Source organism: Bison bison, unplaced genomic scaffold (genome assembly GCF_000754665.1).
Source record: "Bison bison bison isolate TAMUID 2011002044 unplaced genomic scaffold, Bison_UMD1.0 scf7180017864266, whole genome shotgun sequence".
Lineage (NCBI taxonomy): Eukaryota > Metazoa > Chordata > Mammalia > Artiodactyla > Bovidae > Bison > Bison bison.
Window position 1 is genome coordinate 842,676 of NW_011494838.1, and position 22,472 is coordinate 865,147.

General features: G+C 52.7%; 1 protein-coding gene across 1 annotated transcript in view; it reads left to right on the top strand.

Moving 5' to 3' along the window:
• Positions 1 to 19,443, top strand: part of SNTG2 (syntrophin, gamma 2) — a 74,437-nt gene extending 54,994 nt beyond the window's left edge. Inside the window, exons 12-16 of the mRNA XM_010848438.1 lie at positions 6,343 to 6,414; positions 12,113 to 12,319; positions 14,887 to 14,979; positions 16,148 to 16,258; positions 19,182 to 19,443. Of these exons, the coding sequence (XP_010846740.1) occupies positions 6,343 to 6,414; positions 12,113 to 12,319; positions 14,887 to 14,979; positions 16,148 to 16,258; positions 19,182 to 19,313 (615 nt within the window). The 3' untranslated portion in view covers positions 19,314 to 19,443. The remainder of the gene's footprint in view (positions 1 to 6,342; positions 6,415 to 12,112; positions 12,320 to 14,886; positions 14,980 to 16,147; positions 16,259 to 19,181) is intronic.
• Positions 19,444 to 22,472: the final 3,029 nt, after the last annotated feature.

Here is a 22,472-nt window from a genome sequence, read left to right on the forward strand (position 1 = left end):
CATGAGAAGACCTTCTCGTCAGATATTTCTAACTTCATGGTCAAATGATGAAACACAAAAAGACATTTTCACTCATGTCCTCCACGTTTTTAAAAGCAAACAGCCTGATTTAATAGGGCCCCCAATAGAAATTTAATCCTGAGGGCTACAGTTTGCAATTTATTTTCTAATTCTCACCAGCACCACTTTCTCAAAACTGAGCCCGTCTCTGTGTGCCCTGCCTCCGAGTTTGTGGCTTAAAGCCGATTCACTCTTGAGTCCACACATCAGAGCTGCAGACCAACAGCAAAACCTGATTGCTTCAGGATCTAAAAGTTGAGATGCAAGTCACCTACAGCATTGTTGCTTTTCTGCCATTAAAAATTAGCCGAAGAGTATCCCTCCCTGTGGATGCTCTCTGTTGCCATCTGCCCTCCACCCGTCAGCAGACGCTGTAATCGTGTCTGTGGCCTGGCTGCTGTGAATGGTGAGGGACGTGGGGCGCAGGGCTCTCGAGACTCAGCATTTGTTTCCTTTGCATAAATATCCAGGAGTGGGATCGCTGGCTCAAACGGTAGTTCTGCTTCCGTTTCTTTGAGGAGCCCCCATGCTGGCTCCACAGTGGCCGCACCATTCACACGCCTCACGTCCGCACAGCACTGTCATCTCCGGCTGTGGGGTGATGGATATGTTTATGACAAACAGGGGCTGCTGGTTTCACGTGTCTCCTCTTCTTCAGACTCATCAGCCGTGTATGGCACATCTGTCAATCATACTTCAATAAAGTTTTAAAAATAAAAAATAGTAGAGGGCAAATCAAGTTTTACTGTCAGACATCTAGACAACAGTGCATGTTTTCAGTGGTAAGCAAGGTTTTCTTTAATAGGCTTTTTCTTGGGGAATAATTTTAGAGGATGAGATGATTAGATAGCATCACCGACTCAATGGCCATGAGTCTGAGCAAACTCTGGGAGGTGGTGAAAGAGATGAGCCTGGCAGGCTGCAGTCCATGGACCCGCAAAGAGTGGGACACGACTTAGCGACTGAACAACAATTTCTGGTAGAGAAGTTGTGTCCAGGGAGGAGGATTCCCTCCAGGTTGCTGAGTGCTGACCTTGTGCAGAACTGGGGTCCCTGTGTTGAAACTGAAGGATTATCCAAAAACCAAGGCTGTGAATTACCAATGCTGGAGAGTTATCTACAGATTTGCATAATCACTGAATTTTTCTCAAATGCAGTGATGTTCTTTATTGTTGCTAGGAAAATAAACAAGAATAACCGCAGATAACCCCGATGGCCTCAGTTCCGGCCCCGCGATGTCACGGAAGGCAGCTGGGGTATGGCTGGCAGATCCGGAATCAGTACTCTGGGGCTCTGGGCTGAGGGGCCCCCGCTGGCCCAGGACAGTTGAGGGGAGGTGGGGAGGACAGGGTCAGCCCTCCAGCACCCAGTTTGCCCGAGGGAGGGACCCCCTGCCGCAGAACGGTGGGAGAAGCGACTAGATGCCCAGATCACACGCCAGAAAGTCCTCCTAATTTTTCCTTTCCTGCTAATTAAGACCCTCGGGGCATGAGTTTTCCCACACACAACATTCTAAGTTGTGAGAAGTGCTTTAAATGTTAATCAAATTTCCACACTTGCTCTGGGGAAAGATGATTTCATCCACTTCCCGTGGCAGCTTCAGTTTCACAGACAGAAATTCTAACCCAGGGGTCACAGGGTCCTCCAGTATCTCCAGATGGATAGTGTCATTTCTGTTAACACCAGGCTTTGCTTGTTTATTTTGAAATCCCATGGCAAATTTTCTTGGCATCGATCCGTGTCACAAACATCACATCATACAAATCGATCGCTGACCTCAGCCGCTGGGGTGTATTCACCTGGAGCCAGCTGCTACTGCCTGAATACTGTGCTCAGAAGCTTGAGATCCTCTCAGCGTTCTGCTCTGAGCAGGGCCTGGCCGAGGGGCTGAGGCGTCTCTCTGTACCCCAGGGGTGGGGTCGCCCCCGCCGTGGCCTCCCTGGAACTGGGAGCAGCTTTAAGTCTGCTCCTCCCTTTCCTTAGGTGGCTTTTGGACCGCAGCCCACCAGGCTCACCTGTCTTTCACCATCTCCCAGAGCTTGCTCAGACTCATGTCCGTTGAGTCGGTGTTGTAACCTTATCATCTTCACCCTCTAAAATGATTCCCCAAGAAAAGGCCTATTAAAGAAAACCTTGCTTATCGCTGAAAACATGCATTATTGTCTAGATATCTGAGAGTAAATCTTGATTTGTCCTCTACTATTTTTTATTTTTAAAACTTCTACACCACAGGTAGTTTGGGAACAGCGGGTACACCGCGTCTTTTCACAGACGCACCCCCCTTCCTGACTCTGGATTCAGGGGGTGCAGATGCTCAGCTGACCCCCGAGGTGGAAGGGGCAGTGTGGCCAGTCTGGTCCTCTCTCCAAGCCCTGGCTGCCTCTGCACCAAGGTCAGGTGTCCCGGCTTTCACCAGTAAAGTAAGGTTTGCGTGAATCCAGTGGGGGGCTGGCGGCTGCCCCTGCACAGGAGCTGCCCTCCATGCTGACCCTGCCCACCATCTAGAGAAGCCGCGCCATCTCCTGCAGCGGGCATGAGCGCCCTGCGTGTGCTGACGTCGGAGATGAGACGCGTGATAAGCAGGGCACCTGGCTGGTTCCTGGTCCCCGGGGGGAAGCTCTCCCATGACCGGCTGTGAGTGTCTGCCTCACGTGGTCTGAGGCTCTGTCGTTAAGCGCACCCGTGTTAAGGATGGCTACCTCTGCTTTGAGAACTGAGCGTTAATCCTGATGTAATAACCTTTGTCTGTGATAGCTCCCTTATTGTAACATATGCTCTGTAGGACAGTGATATCCCCTCTGCGTTCTTTTGATCAGTGGAGTCTTTTCTCCATCCCTTGCACTCAATCCATGTGTGTTTTGGGGCCAGCGGCGGGCCCAGGCCAGTCCGTCTCTTTGGCTCCAAGAAGGCTGGTGACGCTTCCGTCCGTTCAGGCCTGCGCTGCTGGTCACACAGGCATGCTCAGGCTCAGCCACTTACCCGCGGAACCAGAAACACAGTAACTTTATGAATAGAAAAAAAAATTAAACGTTGCTCCTACATAAGGGCATTATGCTGGTTTACAGTGAAATGTTTAAATAATCTTCACAGACTATCCGAAATAACGAAAGCCTATTTTAAAATGGGGGCTGAAAGATTTAATGAGGCAATGGAAATATTCACTCAGCAAAATGTTAGAGAAAAGGGCCTTAGGGGAAAGGAAAAGTTGTAAGTTGAGGAGTGGAAGCTTTGGGCTGTAAACGGAATCTTCCCATTTCCTGGCTGAGGGAACGCAGACGCCGCACCCACCCTCTGCTCAGCTGCTAGCTGAATGCGTCACAGGATCAAGCGGAACACGAAGAGGCTTCATTTATATACTTAAAATGTCTCTGAAACTCCAAAGCATTTGCATTTCACAGATGAAATTTTACACTTAGTGCTCGGCAACTTCTCACTAAAAGCAGCACACAAAGCGTGGCAGTGAAGATTCACACGTGTGTAGATTTACATGGAGAAGGAAATGGCAACCCACTCCAGTGTTCTTGCCTGGAGAATCCCAGGGACGGGGGAGCCTGGTGGCTGCTGTCTCTGGGGTTGCACAGAGTCGGACACGACTGAAGCGACTTAGCAGCAGATTTACATATTTACATGTTCTGTCTGACCTTGGGTGCTTGTATCCTGGAGCTAGAGGCAAATTGCCAGTAATGATTTCTGCTTTGCCCAAATCTAAAGCGACCGTATGTGAAGCTCTTCATGCTGTATTTATTTCTGTCCTGCGTGCTGACGTGAGGAGTGAGGTCGTGCTGGTGACGGGACTGGTGATGACTCGCAGCGTCGTACCTGCGTCCTGGCCCCGCTGGTGGGCTCTGCGTCCGCGCCCAGGCTGAAGTGCAGCTTGCGCAGCACAATGCATCCGAGGTTGCAGAGCTGCTGCCTGGAGAAGACGCCACAGCACAGGGCCAGGAGCTGCTTCACGCGCAGCGGAGAAGGCGCCGCAGCTCAGGGCCGGGAGCCGCTTCACGCGCAGCGGAGAAGGCACCGCAGCTCAGGGCCAGGGGCTGCTTCACGAGCAGCGGGTGCTCCTCCCCTGTTTGCAAGTGATGAGCAGAGACGTGACCCCGAGTAGCTGGAAGCAGCCTGCAGCCTCTGGAGGGGCTCGGGGCCACCAGACCTCTCCGGGCTGGGATGACAGGGATAGCTCTGTTGCGGGGCGGGGTGGGGGTTGGAAGGACAGCAAATAAATTCCTCCGGGAGAGCGGAGCCCCGAAGGCACCCAGTGATGAGCTCTCGGCCCGCCATCTGATCACCCCTCTTCCCCTCTGTCCGCGGGGCGTCAGGCACTGCCAAGGACGCCTGGCCACGCGTGTGGGGCCTGCTGTCTACCATTCTGTGTCAGAATGTTGCAGTGAACTTTTAAAAGGCCCAGAGAGTCTGTGGCAAGTAATTTAGGAACAATGAAAGAGAAAGTCCTGACTTCCAGGCTGGTTTCTGAGCTCCTCCAAGACAAGAGGAGGGAGACCCTGAAGGAGTTGGGGAGAAATGGGGAGAAAGGCTCGAAGGAAGGGGCAGCCTGGGGCGGAGGCGGCCGTGGGTTCCCTGTGCCCTGGTGCCCACGAGAGGACGCAGCCAGCCGGGAGGGTAGTGAGCCCATAACCGAGGGCTAATCAACGCTGGAGAAGCTGGATTCTCCTGGCCTTCATGTGTACTTGACTGTCCTTCCTTAAAGTGGGCAGTTATTTCTGTTTGCAAACTGGAATCTGAAAAATAATGTTTCAACTGCTCATGTTTCCAAACACCATTAAAATGTGTTAAACAGCACTTACGCAACCAATTTTACAGCATATAACAGCATTAACATACACATTACATAGCAGTTCCTATGAATATGCAAGAAATATCGGAAGTAGCTTTAAGGTTGTCATTGGAAAGATATCACTTAAAAAATATTTACCTGGAAAGAAATAAATGGAGAAGGTGTGTAAGCTGAAGGCGTATCAGACAATTATGTACCTGGTATAGAATATTATTCCATGTCACTTCTGTGGGTACATAAGTGTTCCACAGTAATACTTAAATGTTTCAGGATATTACATCTGAGCGTCTACAGTTTCGATTCTGTTTCAGGTGAGATGTGCTCAGGTAAAATACGGCATTGTCAAGACACAGGGCAAGGAAGAGGCCCACTTTGAGAATCGACTCATAGACTTTGTGGGGTTTGCAGCGTGAGGCCCCGCCCCCTTCCCATCGTCCTGCCTCAGTGGGCACGTGTCCCAGCTGATGAGTGACCACCGCCACGGGGTCCCCACACGGCTTCCAGAGGCTCTCAGGGCGGAAGCGCTGGTCTTCAAGTCCAGGGAAGAAACGGTTCCACCCAGACGCCCGAGCCTCTTCTCAGCCTCAGGTGCCTCCCTGGTGGGGGCGTGTTCGCCTTGAAACGGTCACTGTGGCCCAGAGGGTGAGGTGCCCAGCCTGACTCACGTCTGAGGGCGCCCCCACGGGAGCTGAGCCCGCACCTGCCAGGGTCACGGGAGCTGGGCGTGGACAGGGGTCTTTCCCAGGCGCAGGGGAGAGGAGGCTGACTGTCAGCAGGAAAAATTGGACAGAAGAGACACCTCCAACCACAGGTGGCCACTGCAGACCCACAGCGAGCAGGGCCTTAGACAGGGCAGGGCCGTGGCAGAGTGAGTGAGGAGGCGTGCACTTGGGCAGCCCAGTACCGCCTGGATCCTCTAAATATAGTTCAGAGTTGGTCCTTCACGTAAGGTGAGAGCATCCAAAACGAGCTCCTGAAGTGGCGCCCAGCTGTGTGTGAAGGGGAACTCCTCCATCACCAGGCTCTTGAATCGATTATGTGTGTAAAGGAGGCTCCTCCATCACCAGGCTCTTGACTCCATAATGTGTGTGAACATGCCACCTCACGCCGAGACTCCAGGGCGGAGCACACAGCTACTAGTCGGAGTCCACCACGGCGTGTAGTCTGGTTTTCCAACTGTCCTGCTCCTAAGGTTTAATTAAGGAAAAGACATGTTGACTCACCTTATTGTTGTAAATGTTTAAATTCTCATACTGAAAACATCATGTATCTAATTACATGTAGACTTTAAAACCCTTTTCCCAGTTTTATGAGGTACAATTGAGAATAGTGTAACACATGCAGAGTGTGCAGCGTGACCGTCTGATGTCTGTGTACCTTGTCCAGAGAGGCCCACGGCGGGGTAATGAACAGCCCCGTCACCTCGCACAGCTCCCCTTATTCGGGTGAAAACGCCGAGGATTCACATGTCCGTCTTGCATTTCTTTCAGGTGAGCACCTTGGACTGGGTCCGAGCAGAGAAAACCTATCACCTCTGTGAGGTTCTGTTTAAAGTTCACAAGGTAAGTTTGAGCATCCTTTGCACACCACGTGTGTCCATGTTAACAGCTGGCCCTTTGTGGTTGAAAAGGGAGAGAGATTTACCGCTTCAGAACAGTCGAATGACATGCACATACAGGCTCTCCCACCACCGCCCATAAAAACTGCACACGAGGACGTCATGGAGGCGCTCGCAAGTCTGTTTTGTGTCGGCTCTGCATTATTTCATTCTGGCCTTTTTATATTTACAACTTGTTTGTATGGCTTTCCATACACTTAAAAGTGGAGAAGGAAATGGCAACCCACTCCAGGATTCTTGCCTGGAGCACCCCGTGGACAGAGGAGCCTGGCAGGCTACAGCCCCTGGGGTCGCACAGAGTCAGACACGACTGAGCAACTAAACCGCCGCCACCACCATACATTTAAGAGAGTTTCCCAGGTGGCGCACGGGGCAAAGGACCCACCTGCCAGAGTGGGGGAAGCTCCCCGGGGGAGGGCATGGCAGCCCACTCCAAGATTCTTGCCTGAAACACCCCATGGACACAGGAGCCTGGCGGGCTACCGTCCATGGGATCGCAAAGACTTGGACATGACAAGCGACTTAGCACGGCGTCCATCTAAGACACGTATTTGGTATTGGGATGCCTTCAAAAACCATCGTATTTTATATGTGAGCTTCATTAATAAGCTATAGAGCCTCTTCTATTTTATCCAGAATATTTTTTCAGAAAGATTGAGAAAATGTTTAATCAGTAAATATGCTATGAAGTAACTGAAATATGCAGTTAGCCAAGAGAATGATTACAGCCAAAGTGTTAAACTCAGTTCAGGGCAAATAAGAGCAACAACCATGAAAATGCACAGCATCTGACATCTTTAAAAAGGAGACAAGATTGTGGACATCCGATTAGAAGTCTTTAAACAGTGATCTTACAAAAGCTCCCCCTTTCTCACGTGACGTTAATCCTTGATGCTGAACATATGAACTTAAAATTATAATATTTAATTCATCTTTCAAAAATTGAGATAAGTGATTATTTTAAGAACTAGCACTTTAGAATTTTTTAATGACTTATTTTCATAATCATTCAAAGTATAGTCGTTCATATGTAGTCCAAAAATCACATTTTGTGGTTGTGGTGGTGTGTTTCTGCAACACTTTCTTCTCTCCATAAATTCCTTTTTCTAGTTCTTAAAGTTATGTGTCTGTGTTTCACACTCACCATGAAAGAGATGAGAAAATTGAGTCCATCAGACTTGATTGCAATTGTGACTGAAATTATAAACCGCCCCCATAGTGGATAATAAAAGCACTGCCCAGCAGTGAGGCATCCCCTGCCTGAATATCTCCTCCCCACGTAAGAACGTCCCATCTGCACTTCTCAGTGGAACTAAAGTTACTCACCCGTTCGGCAGAGGCGCTTGGTAACGGTGTCTCCCCTTTGCTGAGCGCCGGGCCTGAGCTCTGCTGGGGGCTCCGTCTCCCTCCTGAGTTAGTCCTGTCCCCCCACACCCCCCAGGAGGGAACCCTCATAGTGCCCGCCTTCCAGCTGAGGCTCCGAAGCACAGACTCGGGAGTAACTTCCAGAAGCCTCGCCGGAGGCGGAGGGGCCCAGGTTCCCTTGGCCCGAAGCATAGCTGCACCCTGTTTTACTTTATGTACACGATTCTTTCTTCCCTCTGAAAATGGAAGCGTATGCGCTAACCTGCTCTGCAGTTTAACCTGCGGATCTTCAATATACGCAAAGAGGTGACCCCTCTTTAATACCACTGACTAGTATTAAATTCCATGAATATATCATACCTTATTTCACCAAGCCCTTATCAAGGAATATTTGATGTGTTCCCTTTTTTGAAATTACAAACAATGTAATAAATCATTTTACATGTGTGCAAGTATACAACCAAGAAAAATGTATAGAGGTGGCATTTCTGGGGCAAAGAATGTGGACTGTTTGCATTCTGATAACCAAAGGACGGATTGTGTAGCACAGGGAACTCTGCTTCATCTTCTGTAACAACCTAAATGGGAAAATGACCTGGAAAATAATAGATACATGTATAAATCAACCCTGAATATTCATTGGAAGGGCTGGTGCTGAAGCTGCAGCTCCAATACTTTGGCCTTCTGATGCGAAGAGCTAACTCATTGAGAAAGACCCTGATGCTGGGAAAGACAAGCTAAAAGGAGAAAGGGGAGGCAAAGGATGAGATGGTTAGGGAGCATAGCCAGCTCAGTAGACGTGAATTTGAGCAAACTCCGGGAAATAATGAAGGACAGGGAAGCCTGGAGGGCTGCAGGTCACCAAGAGTCGGACACGACTTTGCAACGGAGCACACACACATCTGTATAACTGTTTCACTTTGCTGCACAACCGAAACTAATACAGCATTGTGAATCAACCTGGTGCATGTGTGTGTGTGTGTGTGTGTGTGTGTGTGTGTGTGAGAGCTCAGTGTGTCTGACTCTTTGCGACCCCGTGGACTGTAGCCCGCCAGGCTCCTCTGTCCATGGCATTTCCAGGCAAAAATACTGGAGTGGGTTGCCATTTCCTCCACCAGGGGGTCTTCCCAACCCAGGGATCGAACCCACACCTCCTGCATTAGCAGGTGAATTCTTCACCACTGAGCCTATTCGTTACCACCTTTACCACTGAAGCCCTAAATCAACCTTACTCCAAGAATAAAAAGTTTTTAAACAGAAATGAAAAAAGAAATGCAGGTGAAAATCATGAAGTGATATGTTTGCGCCTAGACTGTCAAAGATGGAAAAGTTGGTACCGATGGGAGGAAGGCTCTATCGAAATGTGAGCAGCCCTTCGACTTGTCGTTTGTTGCCAGCACTGGCCTTGCAGAAAGCTCTCTAGTTTCCCTTCTGGGACTGGTTCTCCAACTGCCGCTCACTGGACCCGTGTGAATAATGGCGTATGACTCTCCTCAGGTCCCGTTGGAAGAAACCATACCCGTCCAAGTTGGACAAGGACGATGTTCAGTGCGGGCAGAGACTGACCTCAGCTCCCCTAGAACAAGGGGCAGGGGGCCCCTGAGCTGCGTGAGGAGGCGAGCGTGGGCCAGGTGGGCCCCACCTCCAGCCCCTGACCCCCACCCCCCACAAAGGGAAAGGGGCTCTGTGGTGTCCCCGTGGGTGGAGATGGTTTTGTGGTTTGGTTGGACCCCTCAGAGGGAGAGTCCCACATGCAGAGCTCGGAGGAAGGGTGACTTCCTGGGCCTTCACCCTCCAGGGGCGTGGAGGGCACCATCGAGCTGGCTGTGGCTTTAACGAGATCTCCATCTCCAGGGGCAGAGAGAGGACTCAGAAGGCTGCTCCGAGGGTGGCAGACCCGGGGAGGTGGCGGGCAGTGGGCACGGGGCCGGGGCAGCGGTTGAGGCCGTGGGAAAGGCACGGGGCCTCGTGACTCAGTCTCCACAGCGGCTCAGGGACCTTGGTTTTGTAGTTGCTCCCAGTCCTTAGTCATCATGAGACATTGCTGTTCGTAAGAACTGGGCTTGTTGTCTCCAAAAGGGCCACGGGAGGCACCTGGGGCTGAGCTGTGCACGGTCAGTAACCTCTCTCATTTCTCAGCATCAGTGTCACGTCAGTTTTTGTGGGGCTCAACAGGTTTAGTTGCAGGAAGTAGTCACATCTGGAAACCCTTACGTGTCCTTCCCGGGGATTTCTTGGGTTGGGCAAAGGCTGTTTTTAGTTCTTCTCTTTGCTCTTGCGCATAGAGCTGAGGTTTGTCCATTCGCGTGAAGACTCGCCTGGACTTGACCGCTCCATCAGACGAACTCAGTCTTAGGAACCGACTCTACTCGAGAAAGTCACAAGTCAGATAGCTGTGCACATGGAGATATTCAGTGATGTTTTAAATTAGTGAACGTTGGATGAATTGTTCAAAAACCATTGAGAAATAAAGTTTCAGTGTAACTGTGTATGTTAAGTACTCCATTAAAATCACATTGCACATTTATAGAATTATGTATACAAAGAGGTAGGGAAGAAAGAAAGTGAAGTCGCTCAGTTGTATCCAACTCTTTGCGACCCCATGGACTGTATGTAGGCTACCAGGCTTCTCCGCCCATGGAATTTTTCAGGCAAGAATACTGGAGTGGGTTGCCATTTCCTTCTCCAAGGGGTCTTCCTGACCCAGGGATCGAACCCCGGTCTCCCGCGTTGCAGGCAGACACTTTACCGTCTGAGCCACCAGTGATTTGGAGTCTGGAGACATTGCCTGGAGGGACTATAAAAACAAATTAGCTGACAAAAGGCAGTCATAATGGAATTATCTTTTAAATTTCCTATATTGCTGCTATAATATTTTCAAATAAATAGAAGCAGGAAAAATCCAGGTAATTTTTTTTTAAGGCGGTCAGACATATTTCACTTTACATGATGAATGTACTAATTTTCCAGATTATCTTCATCTTGGGATCGCAGATTAACTTTTCTTTCGACAATTGTTTGGTATTTTTCACATTTACACAGTCCAAACAAGGGTTTTGGACAAATGCAACATCCAACTCAAACGTAAAATGACCGCAGCACAAACAACAGCGCTGCAGAGACAGAAGGCAGGAGTTGAGGCGGCGTTGGTGCCACAGCCTTGCGACTCTTGTCTGTCTTCGTTGTTATTGCTGTTTAGCCACTAAGTCGTGTCTGACTCTGTGCGGCCCCGTGGACTGCAGCCCACCAGGCTTCTCTGTCCATGGGATTTCCCAGGCAAGAATACTGGAGTGGGTCGCCATTTCCTTCTCCAGTCAGGTGATTTTTAAAATAGTCTTTGCGTTCTGTTTTCCCAAGAGTGAACGTGAGGTGGTCTCTGTCTTCACAGGGCCTGGGCAGGGGGCGCCTCGGGGTGGGCGGCTGGAAGCGTGACGCTGCTTGTGCGGTCGCTGACGCTCTCAGGAGCCCGTTCGCTGCGTGTTGGACATGCAGCTCGGTCTATGCCCCCTCAACCCTGCCTGACGGTCGGCGCACTCGGTGTAAACGGAACGTGAGCCGCGTGGTGAGGACGCAGGAGCCGCAGCCTCATTCCTGCCGTCCCTTAAATTAGCCCAAGACTTGCGCTTTGAGAGGGAGGCTCAGAGAGAAGTAAAATCTCAAGTCAACAGCTGGCAATTGGCCAGAAAGGTCCCAAGTGTTATCTGTCTGGCTCAAAAGCCTGTTTTTATTCTACTGAAATGCACAACCCCCTAAACCACACCCAGTGTAGGAAAGAACACAGCTGCAGTTTCCCCCACATTAACATTTGCTAAGAGTCCTTCCTTCCTTCTTTGGTGGTCGGTCCCGACACTCAAGGCCGGTAGGTGTGGACAGAGTTTCTGAGAAGTCAGGTCCGTGTCGGAAGGCTTGCTCTCCTTGGCTCACGACCCGATGTCCTATTTCCTGCACGTAGCTTTCTGTGCATCCCCGGCTGAGGTCACGGCCTGGGGGCGCAGCTGGGGGGCCTCATTGAATTCAGCACAAACACTTCATGACTTTTATCTTTGTCCTGGAAGCTAGATGTGGAAACAGAAAGTGTGGTTGCTGATAATGTGGGTGAAAGGCGCTTGCAGAGTGTGGGGAGCAGGACACAGCTGACGCACAAAGTCACCTTACAGGCTTGTCTCCCCCTCAGCGCTGTCGCAGGCCTTCTGCCGCGCAGGGTCCCCTGTGGAGCGTGGCCCAGGCGGGTCCCGGGGGCCATCCCCTCTAACTGGCGTCACCCCCATCCGTTTCAGCTCTGGCTCCCAGACGACTGCTGGGCACAAGCCAGCCTCTCCCTGGGCCTCCAGGATCCCGACGGCGGGGACCACGGGCCCTTCTGCTTCAGCGTCCTCGTGGGCCACGGCAGGAGCCACGTGTTCAGTGTGGAGCTGGGCAGTGAGCTGGCCGCCTGGGAGCTGTCCTTCCAGAGAGCCACCTTCCGGGCTGTGCAGAGGACGCGGGTAAGCGGCCTGCTCCTCTGAGTGACCTGAATCAGAGCCGGCATGGCGGTCGTTCTGGGAATCACACGTCTGTAGAAGCTGGGCGGACCCTGCCCAGGTCCCCGGGCCCAGCGTGTCAGGAGGCGCCGTGGGAAGTCATGGAGGGAAGCGAGGTGGGCGTTTTCATCCGGTTCACCCCAGTGTTCGGCGTGAGGAAAGGGCCTGGATGCCAGCTAAGGGAAGCCCCTCACTGAGGGCACGGCTGGGTCCCTGGAGTTTGCTCATCAACCGTGTTTACTGAGCAGTCACTGGACGCTTGGCATCTCTTCAAGCACTTGATGGCCCTTCCTCAAACTCAGTGACCCAACGAGCAGCATAACACAGCTCAAGTGTTTGGGTCGTTTCTCCCTCCTCGGGACAGGAGATAAATTCCACAGATGGAGGTGTGTGTGGATGGAGCAGTCCCCTCCTGAGACCTTATCATGTGAAAAATGATCACCTTGAGGTTGTCCCAGAGCTCTCTTAAACTGCCCTCATCTTAACATTCTTTTTTTCTATTCAGCGTGGATGATTCCACTACTGTCTTCCAGCATCCTGCTCTGCTCCTGTATCATCCAGTCTGCTGTTGATTCCTCCTGGTGCATTTTTAACTTCTCAGCTCTCTTTGCTCCTTCTTTATGTTTCCTGACTCTTTGTTAAACCTCTCCCTGCATTCGTTCTCCTCCCCAAGTTCTCTCAGCATCTTTCTGGTCATTGCCTTGAACTCTGTTAGGTAGATTTCTTATCTCCACTTTGCTCAGTTCTTCTCGGGATCATCTTACTCCGTCAGCGGGGAAACATTCCTTTGTTCCCTCATTTCGCCTACTTGTCTGTGTCAGAGTCTTTGGTGGGCCGGTTACTCTTCCCAGCCTTGGAGTGTCCCGAGGCTCCAGCGGCACACAGCCCCCTGGACACCGGAGCTGTGTGCTCCCGCAGGACCCCTGTGCGAGGATGGGTGCCTTCGTGCAGACAGGGCTGACTGTGGGGGACACACTGCCAGGGGGCTGGTCCCTGGACCTGCCAGCTGCCAGGCCCCGCCTGTGTGGAGGTCGCTAGATGCTGGTGGTGAGGCCGCGTCCTGATGCAGCTAGCATGGAGTGTGGCCCAGGGCTGGCCTTCTGGTGGCTGGGCCCGAGTCCCCTTGTGATCGACTGCTCAGCCTGGGGTCCCAGGGCTTGTGGGGGAGCTGAGCCCACACAGACTCCAGGGAGGACCCCACAGTGGCCCTCGTCAGCCCCTGTGTCCCCACACCAGAAGCCGCGTCCACACGGGTGACGCACCACCCACACCCCGGGTGACCTCCAGCTGCCCCCTGCCTCCCTGGAGATGCTCCAGGGTCAGCAGGTGGTTCTGACCCCGGCTTCCTCCTAGTTATCGGCCCCGCCTCAGAGGGAGCGGCGTGTCCCTAGACGGCACAGCACCCTCGCACAGGGGGTCCCACCCCGGGCCCCCCCCACACCGGATAGCATCGTCTTCCAGGAGCTGTTTTGCCGCGGGGGCAGAAGCGTGCCTGGGGAAACTCACCTTATCCTTTCATAGGGAGCGTCCTCCTCAGCAAGTTGGCTCAAGTATCCCTCAGTGTTGACCCGATTCCCCAAAGGTGTTATGTAAGGACACAGGAGATGTAGCCCAGAAATGTCACGACGGGAGGAACTGTCTCCTGAAACAGAACTGGAAGGCGCTCCGTCCCCCGGGGGCTGGAGGGCTCACCCTTAGCTCCTGCCTCGTGGGTTTGGTGCGCCTGGCATCACCACCGCTGTGCCAGGATCTGTGCGCTCAGCTGAGAATTGGACAGAATAGCAGCCACCGGAGCACTGACCACTCCTCTGGTGCTCACACAGCTGGCACTGCTAGGAGCTGTGTGCACTGATCACCCGATCCTTGCAAACCCCAAGCCTGTCGGGATCGCCCCGCCCACCCCCACAGAAGTCTCCCTCCCGCGGCCCCAGGCGCAGAGCTCAGTGGAGTCTCTGCTGCGTCTGTCCTTTGCTCTTGTTCTGGGTCAGACCCCCTGGAACGTGTCCCAGGAGCAGCCGGGTCTCATGTCTCGGAACGCACTTGCAGGCTGGCCTGTCCCAAGGCAGCTTGTAGGAGCAAAGCGCGCACGCTCATTCATGTTGTGGGGACAGGTGGCATCACGGGGAGTTATGGTCTGGGGTTAGGGTGTCTCCAAAGGACGCCGTTGGGCTCCGCTTTGCTAAGACCAGCACCTCTGCTGACGGTATGGCTTCTGCATCTGCCGGAGGACCAGCGCGGGAGGTGTCACGTGGGAGCTGTGTCCCGGGGACCTCCGAGCGCTTTGGTTTTCTAAAAGCAGGTGTTGATGGGGGAGAATAGTGTGAGTAAGTGTATGTGTCCGTCGCTCAGTGGTGCCTGACTCTTGGGACCCCACGGACTGCAGCCCACCAGGCTCCTCTTTCCCTGAGATTTTCCAGGCAAGGATACTGGAGTGGCTGCCATTTACTTCTGCAGAGGATATTGTAGCCACCCGATTAATGTTAAGCATCATTTTAAAAAGATGTTTTCTCACAATTGATCCTTTTTTCTAGTCCAAAACCTACATATGCAGTGGGCAAGGAGACACTCTGTGCTTCACCGTGGACTTCGCTCTTGGATTCACCTGTTTCGACAGCAAGACCAAGGTACGTGCCGAGCAGCCAGGGGCGGTGCCCGTGGGCGGAGCGTGTGCTACATTTCAGGGCTGTGACGCCGTCCACGGCTGCGGCACCACCAGCCCTGACGGCCGCGTCCTCTGCACAGGCTCCCTCGTGGTGACCCGCTGTCTGAGAGCTCAGGGTCCCAGCACCTTACAGGTCCAGAGCCGGGCGGGGCTGACAACACTTCAGCGTACAGGAGCGAGTCAGTGTGACCGTAATGTCTGTACCCAGCAAATAACAAGGACTTCTTTTTAAGGACCATTGTGGATCCTTTAAGTGATAGGCAGGGAGTTCGCACTTTCTTGACTGTACTGTTTTAGCAGTCATTTATGATTCTATGTAGATAATAATTCTGTAGGTGGTTCCTAGAAAGTTACCACCGCTGAGCTTTTCCTCTGCATGGTCAAAGCTGACCCAACACCAAGTGATGTTCTCAGAGCAGTTTGCTCAGTGACACAGGTAACCGAGCAGGCGTGTGTGTACACAGATAACCCAGCAGGCGTGTGTGTACACAGATAACCCAGCAGGCATCTGTGTACACTGGTAACCCAGCAGGCGTGTGTGTACACAGATAACCCAGCAGGCATCTGTGTACACTGGTAACCCAGCAGGCGTGTGTGTACACAGATAACCCAGCAGGCATCTGTGTACACTGGTAACCCAGCAGGCGTGTGTGTACACAGATAACCCAGCAGGCATCTGTGTACACTGGTAACCCAGCAGGCGTGTGTGTACACAGATAACCCAGCAGGCATCTGTGTACACTGGTAACCCAGCAGGCGTGTGTGTACACAGATAACCCAGCAGGCATCTGTGTACACTGGTAACCCAGCAGGCGTGTGTGTACACAGATAACCCAGCAGGCATCTGTGTACACAGGTGACCGAGTAGGCGACCGAGTAGGCGTCTGTGCACACAGATAACTGAGCAGGCATGTGGAGCAGGCGTGTGTGACACAGGTAACCCAGCAGGCGTCTGTGTACACAGATAACCCAGCCGGTGTGTGTGACACAGGTAACCGAGCAGGCGTCTCTGCACACAGATAACCCAGCAGGCGTCTGCATTTACTTAGGTCATTTAACAGCACTGGATGATGTTAACTGAATAAACGCACTCCTGTGTCTAAAGCACTAAGAACCGCCTTCCTTTACAGAGTGTGCTCTGGAGGTTTAAGTTCTCCCAGCTGAAGGGGTCTTCTGACGACGGGAAAGCTCGGGTGAAGCTGCTCTTTCAGAGTCTGGACACCAAGCAGATCGAGATGAAGGTAGGGACTCGTCCATGGCGCAGCCTCGCCTGAGTGAACCGGGTGTCCGGGGCTGGGCGTGCCGTTCCCTGGCCTGTGGAATCACCAGAATGCAAGTGTGAACCCTTCTCAGAGTCAGCCAGGGTGTCCTGGGAACCCAGGGTGTGTCTCCTGTTAGAGGCCTTAATATCCTAAAACTGTAGTCATTGAAACCCATCACTTAATTCCACCGAAAAGTACAGTTTCTTAGTGAATATTAGCAGGAAATCAGTGGTTAAACGTACAGGAGAAGTCGATTTTTAAGGGAAGAGTTGTACAAATTGCATTATGTGATGACTTGTCTGTGACATTAAGGACACACTGCTCTGTAAATTCAAAGGATCTGGACATAACTTACCAGTTATGTGGAAAGAGGGAAGGTGCACCCACCCGCATCCAGGTCAGAGCCAGCATCACCCGGCCTGGGGACGCAGCCCCGGCCACCCAGAGGCTGCTCTGTTAGCCGCTGGGTGGAAGAGGCCCAGAGCTGACCGGGCGCTGACCGGATGCTGTCCTCTCCACTGCCTCTGGTGCTGGATGCAGGCCTTCCCCCACCGCCTCTGGTGCTGGACGCTGTCCTTCCCCTACCGCTTCTGGTGCTGGATGCAGGCCGGCTGAGGGTGTGCAGGGGACCCCTGCTGCCTCCACCCAGCCGCACAGGCCTGGCCCACGTTGCCACACCTCCCCACACAGGGAGCCACTCGGGGAATTTTCTGAACTCTGCCAGCCCGTCATCAGTGCCATGGGAGTGCTTACACCACAGCCCCCAGCGACTCTGCGGCTCGGAGCACAGCACCACCTGGGTCACGAAGCCCCCAAGTGGAAGACCCACACATGACCCCTGGTGGGCCTGTCTCCACCCCAGACGTGCGAGCCTTCATGTTATGAGAACCAGAAAGTGGCTGTGCCCTGATCCGAGTCCCCTGAGAACGAGACGTGGAACCTGCTCTGTGCGCGGTCGTTCCTGCTGAGTGTCACTTTGAGTTGTGTTTGTTTGGGACGTTTTCAGAGGAAAATTACACAGGATGTTCATGTACATTAGGTTTCATTCATTTATTTAACAGTCATCAATTTCAAGTACAGCTTTGCTCAGTCTCCACGTTGAATCCTTTGGGAAGGACAGTGGTTAAGGCTTCCTTTGAAATACAGTTTGTATTCACTGTGGACAGTGACTGTAGCCATGAAATTAAATGACGCTTGCTCCTTGGAAGAAAAGCTGTGAACAACCTAGACAGCACATTAAAAAGCAGAGACATCACTTTGTCAACAAAGATCTGTCTAGTCAAAGCTATGGTCTTTCCAGTAATCATGTACAGATATGAGATTTGAACCATAAAGAAGGTTAAGTGCTGAAGAAGTCACACTTTTGAACTGTGGTGCTGGAGGAGACTCTTGAGAGTCCCTTGGACTGCAAGGAGATCAAACCAGGTCAATCTTAAAGGAAATCAGTCCTGAATATTCATTGAAAAGCCTGATGTTGAAGCTGAAACTCCAGTACTTTGGCCACCTGATGCGAAGAACTGACTGATTAGAAAAGGTCCTGATGCTGAGAAAGATTGAAGGCAGGAGGAGACGGGGATGACAGAGGATGAGATGGTTGGATGGCATCACCAACTCAATGGACATGAGTCTGAGCAAACTCCGGGAGTTGGTGAAAGACAGAGGCCTGATGTGCTTCAGTCCACAGGGTTGCAAAGAAGTGGACACAACTGAGTGACTGAACAACAAGTGTGAATTGCCACAGCTGGGTGGAAGCTCTTCTTCTAAATTACGGTGGACTTTAGAACCCACCTCGGGAGTCGGGCCATTAGACTGCACTCGGGGGACGCTAAGAGCCTGGACGGCCGCCGCTCGTCAGAAGGCCCCCTGTTGTCTCCTGACAGTTTCTGACGAACATCTGCCGTGTGTGCCATGAGAGGGTAACGCGGGCGGCTCCGTGAAGAAGTGTGATTTCCAGAGGAGGTTTACGGAGGCCGCGCAGGCGACGTTCACACTCAGACGTTGATTGAAAGTGTCACCCTTGTGAGAGACGCGGAGCTCCTGAGAGTGGGGCTCGTGAGAGGAGGAGCGTGTCCTCAAGTTCAGGAACCTCGTTCTTTGTAGTCTGACAGCTCAGTGCAGACCCGCCCAGCTCCCTGAGAGTTTTACCTAATTAAGGAAAAGATCAAGGTGTTAAAACATCAGAAGTTGGTAATTAGACTAAGCTGCAGATCATATTTAAACTCAGTATTTCAGCCACAATGAAATGTTAAAGGAGTTTAATAAAAATCTAGGTCCTTAGGATAAATGAATTGCAGAGGAGACTACCTGGGCGGCTGGGTTAGAGCAGGGCCTGAGCCCGACACTCGGGTGCCCGGCTGCCAGCTCCCTGCTGGAGCTGCCTGGCCGCAGAAGCCACAGACACACGCACTCACGCGTGTGCACGCATGTGCATGGATGCCTGCAGCACAGCGTGCACTGCACACACAGGTACACGTACACGCGGAGACGCGCACACCTGTGGAGGGGCACATGTGTGCATGTATGTTCACACACGTGCAGGTGAAGCCAGACTCCGTCTCCTGATTGTGACACGGTGAGCCAGGCTGTGTGACATCCAGGCAGGGACCACCCTGAGCTCCAGGCTTTGTAGAGGCTGAGGACCCAGCACAGATGGACTCCGGGTTCCGCACGGAGGACCTGAGTGCCATCCCACGTTAGTTACCAGAAATCGGGAATCGACCCATTAGTCGGGATGTCTGTGCACAAAACCCCCAGAGACCCGCGCGTCCATGCTGCAGCCCTTCTTGCTTTGTGAGTGTGTGTTCTCGAGTCCACGCTGGTGGTGCTGAGAATGCAGCGCCTGCGAGTGCTCTGCTGTGCCGTTCCGTGCTCAGTGTGTAAGCACGTTGTGCTTCTCTGGCAGGAGCTGGAGTTTCAGGATCTGACGGCGGTCCTGCACTGCATCCACTCCTTCGTGGCTGCGAGGGTGGCCTCCGTGGACCCCGCGTTCATGGACACTCAGAGCATCGCCGGAAGGTACATGTATAGCAGCTGAGCGGGGCTTCTGTGGAGCGCTGAAAATTAAATCATTTTCTTAAGAAATGACCATTTGCTGCACAATATTGGCACTTTGTGTGATTTTATAATGATCCTATAGTTGTGATACCAATAAAATATGTCACTAGTTTCCAGAGACGAGTCAGCCTTGTTCACTCTGACAGGGGATGCGGCCTCCCCTCAGGCAGAGCTGTGGTTGAGAAAACTCAACTCCCCGTTGAAACACTCCATCACCCACGTTTCTCAGACCGCGTGGAGGCACCAGCAGCTCACGCTGCACCCCACACGGCTGAAACCCACCATTTATTTTCAGAAAGCACACAAGAGGAAATGCCAAGAGCTCACCACATTTCCCCCGGGAATGAAAAGTTTTCCTTTGAATTTCGTTAATCTACCCCAGGACGTCGGATGCGGTCCCTGTGCTCCACATTAACTACAGGTGGTCACACGGAGCTCAGAGTCAGAGAAGACAAGCAGCAGGTGACATCCTTACGTGTGGGATCCTGAATTTAAGTCAAATGAACTCAGTCACAGGGCAGAAACCAACTCACAGACGCAGAAAACAGACCCACGGTCACCAGAGGGGAAAGGCTGCAGGGAGGGACGTGCTGGGGCTTTGGGATTCACATATGCACACTAACGTGTGTGTGTGCTCAGTCAAGTCCGACTGTTTGCAACCCCATGGGCTGCAGCCCGCCAGGCTCCTCTGTCCCTGGGACTCTCCAGGCTAGAACACTGGCGTGGGTTGTCCTTTCCTCCTCCAGGGGATCTTCCATGGGCTGCAGCCTGCCAGGCTCCTCTGTCCCTGGGACTCTCCAGGCTAGAACACTGGCGTGGGTTGTCCTTTCCTCCTCCGGGGGATCTTCCTGACCAAGGATCAAACCCAGCTTCCTGCACTGCAGGCAGACTTCTTATCGCTGAGCCACCTGGGGGGCCCATATACCACGAATATTTCAAAAGGAAAACGATATGAAGATGCAGCATTGCCGACAGCCAACTCGATTTCACTCGGAAAAGCCTTTTCTCTCTGTAACCGTGTCCCTGCTGGACACGGGGCCGTGCACACAGGGTGCCCCTCTCAGGAGGCCTTTCCGCCCCTCTGGCCGCCTTGGACAAATGGACACCGGCCCGTTTGGCTGCCCTGCAGACCCGCCATGGGGCAGAGGGGACACTGGGCACCCACTGGAAGCCCGGGGAAGTCAATCAGAAAGAGAGGATTGGTGGAAACACACAGTGGAAACTGTGAGGCTCCCAACAGGCTAAACCGGGATAAAATCAGCCCGGCGTAATTTAAAGGGAAGACTAATTTCTTGTCCGCCTGGGCTGATAAAATTCACTTTTGTCATAGAAAATACATCACAAAATACATCGAAAATTGTGAGTTTATTTTATGTACAAATATTTTAGCACACAAAGTATTGGGTATTTGTCATTAAATTGAATTAAACGGAATGCACATTTTAACTCACTATCCATTATGAAATAATCCATGTGCATTATAATGGGTTAAACAGTCAGAGATAAGTAAGGACTGCATCTTACTGCACCTCTGACCTGGTGATGCGAGGAACCGTGGCCTTGTTACCTCACCATGAGACAGAAAAGAGGCCAGCGCTCACAGATGAGATGGGGATAATCACTCGGAGAATAACGTGACGTAAATATGTCTCACAGGGGTGGGAGCAGCCGCGTTATGCCGCGTGGTCAAGCCAGGCCACGCGGTGAGGTGTCCCTGGGGCTGGAAGGACCACAGGGATGCACGATGAGGATGCCTGGGAAGCCGGATGGGGGGCCCAGGAGGATGAGCCTGTGAGGGGTCTGGGCCCACAGATGATGGCTTGGGGTGAGCCAGGGTGAGCAGGGGCCGACTGGACGGGGCGGGTCCGGGGAGGAGACGGCCGTCCTTGTGACAGTCTCGTTCAGATCAGCACGCGTGGGGCGTCCGGCTGTTGGCAGGAACGTCGGCATCTCTGAGCCTCGGCTTCCTCGTGTGAAAATAGCAAGGAAGCCCTGGCCTCGTCAGGACGTTCCGGGAGGAGCACGCGGTCACACGTTTGCAACGTCCCATCCTTCCTCCAGGCGCTGGCCTGGGAAACACGCGTCCACGTTTGCTCAGCCCGTGGCTTCTGCAAATTCTCTCAACCAGGAGACTATTACTGCTTCCCCAGGAAGCTGCCCCGTTTTTGCCACAAGGAATCACAAGCCCGGAGCGCAGGGCTTTTCCCCACAGAGCCCTTTTAGCCTGGACTCCTGGGCTCTGATTTGTGTCCTTTCCACAGCATTCAACCTTCATCCTTGTTAAGCTTCTACATTCAGAAAACTCATTTTGCAAAGTTATTGCAGGTCGGTGGGTGGGGGGAGCTCCTGGCTTACAGAAAACACACGCACTTGTACGTAAAATCGAGAAACACTAGACTTTGCAGCGACTGAGAAGAATCGTGCAGTTACAGTGTGCGGCCTCCTCCAGCAGCCTGAGTGAGAAAGTAAACGTACTTCACGCTGCAGTGAAGCTAAGGATGCTTCATTGCAGGTTTGAGTTTAGTCAGGATTTTCATCGGCGAGAACCGAATATGCCCTCCACGTCAACTCTCTTCATGTCCCAGCAAGTCAGTCACTAACGACTAAGCCTTTTATCTTTAACAGAATTTTAAACAGAGGTGCTTTCTAATCTCATGTCCTTGTGGCAGAAATTGTGAGCGATAGAGGTGATGCAAGCGCCGCCCTCGCAGAGCCTTTCTGGGCCTTTCTCCTCAACAGAGCGTCCTCCTCCGCACCTGAAAGGTCGAGGGTCTGGGCCTTTCTCCTCAGCCTGGACAGAGCATCCTCCTCCGCATCTGAAAGGTCGAGGGCACTGGTCCAGGCACCCCTGTGGGCACCTGGGCCTTTCTCCTCAGCCTGGACAGAGCGTCCTCCTCCGCACCTGAAAGGTCGAGGGCACTGGTCCAGGCACCCTGTGGGCACCTGGGCGCTGAGGTCACAGAGGATGTGTGATCCCGGGAGCTGGGCCCAGGTCCGTCCAGCAGCACCTCTGTGGATGATGCACTCTGCTGTCCCCAGAGAAGCCGACCTCACAGCTGACCCCCGCCCCGCTCCACCCTCCAAAGGTCCCCTCCCGCTGGCCCCCAGGAGCACCCACTCCCGCCCGGCCTCGGAGGAC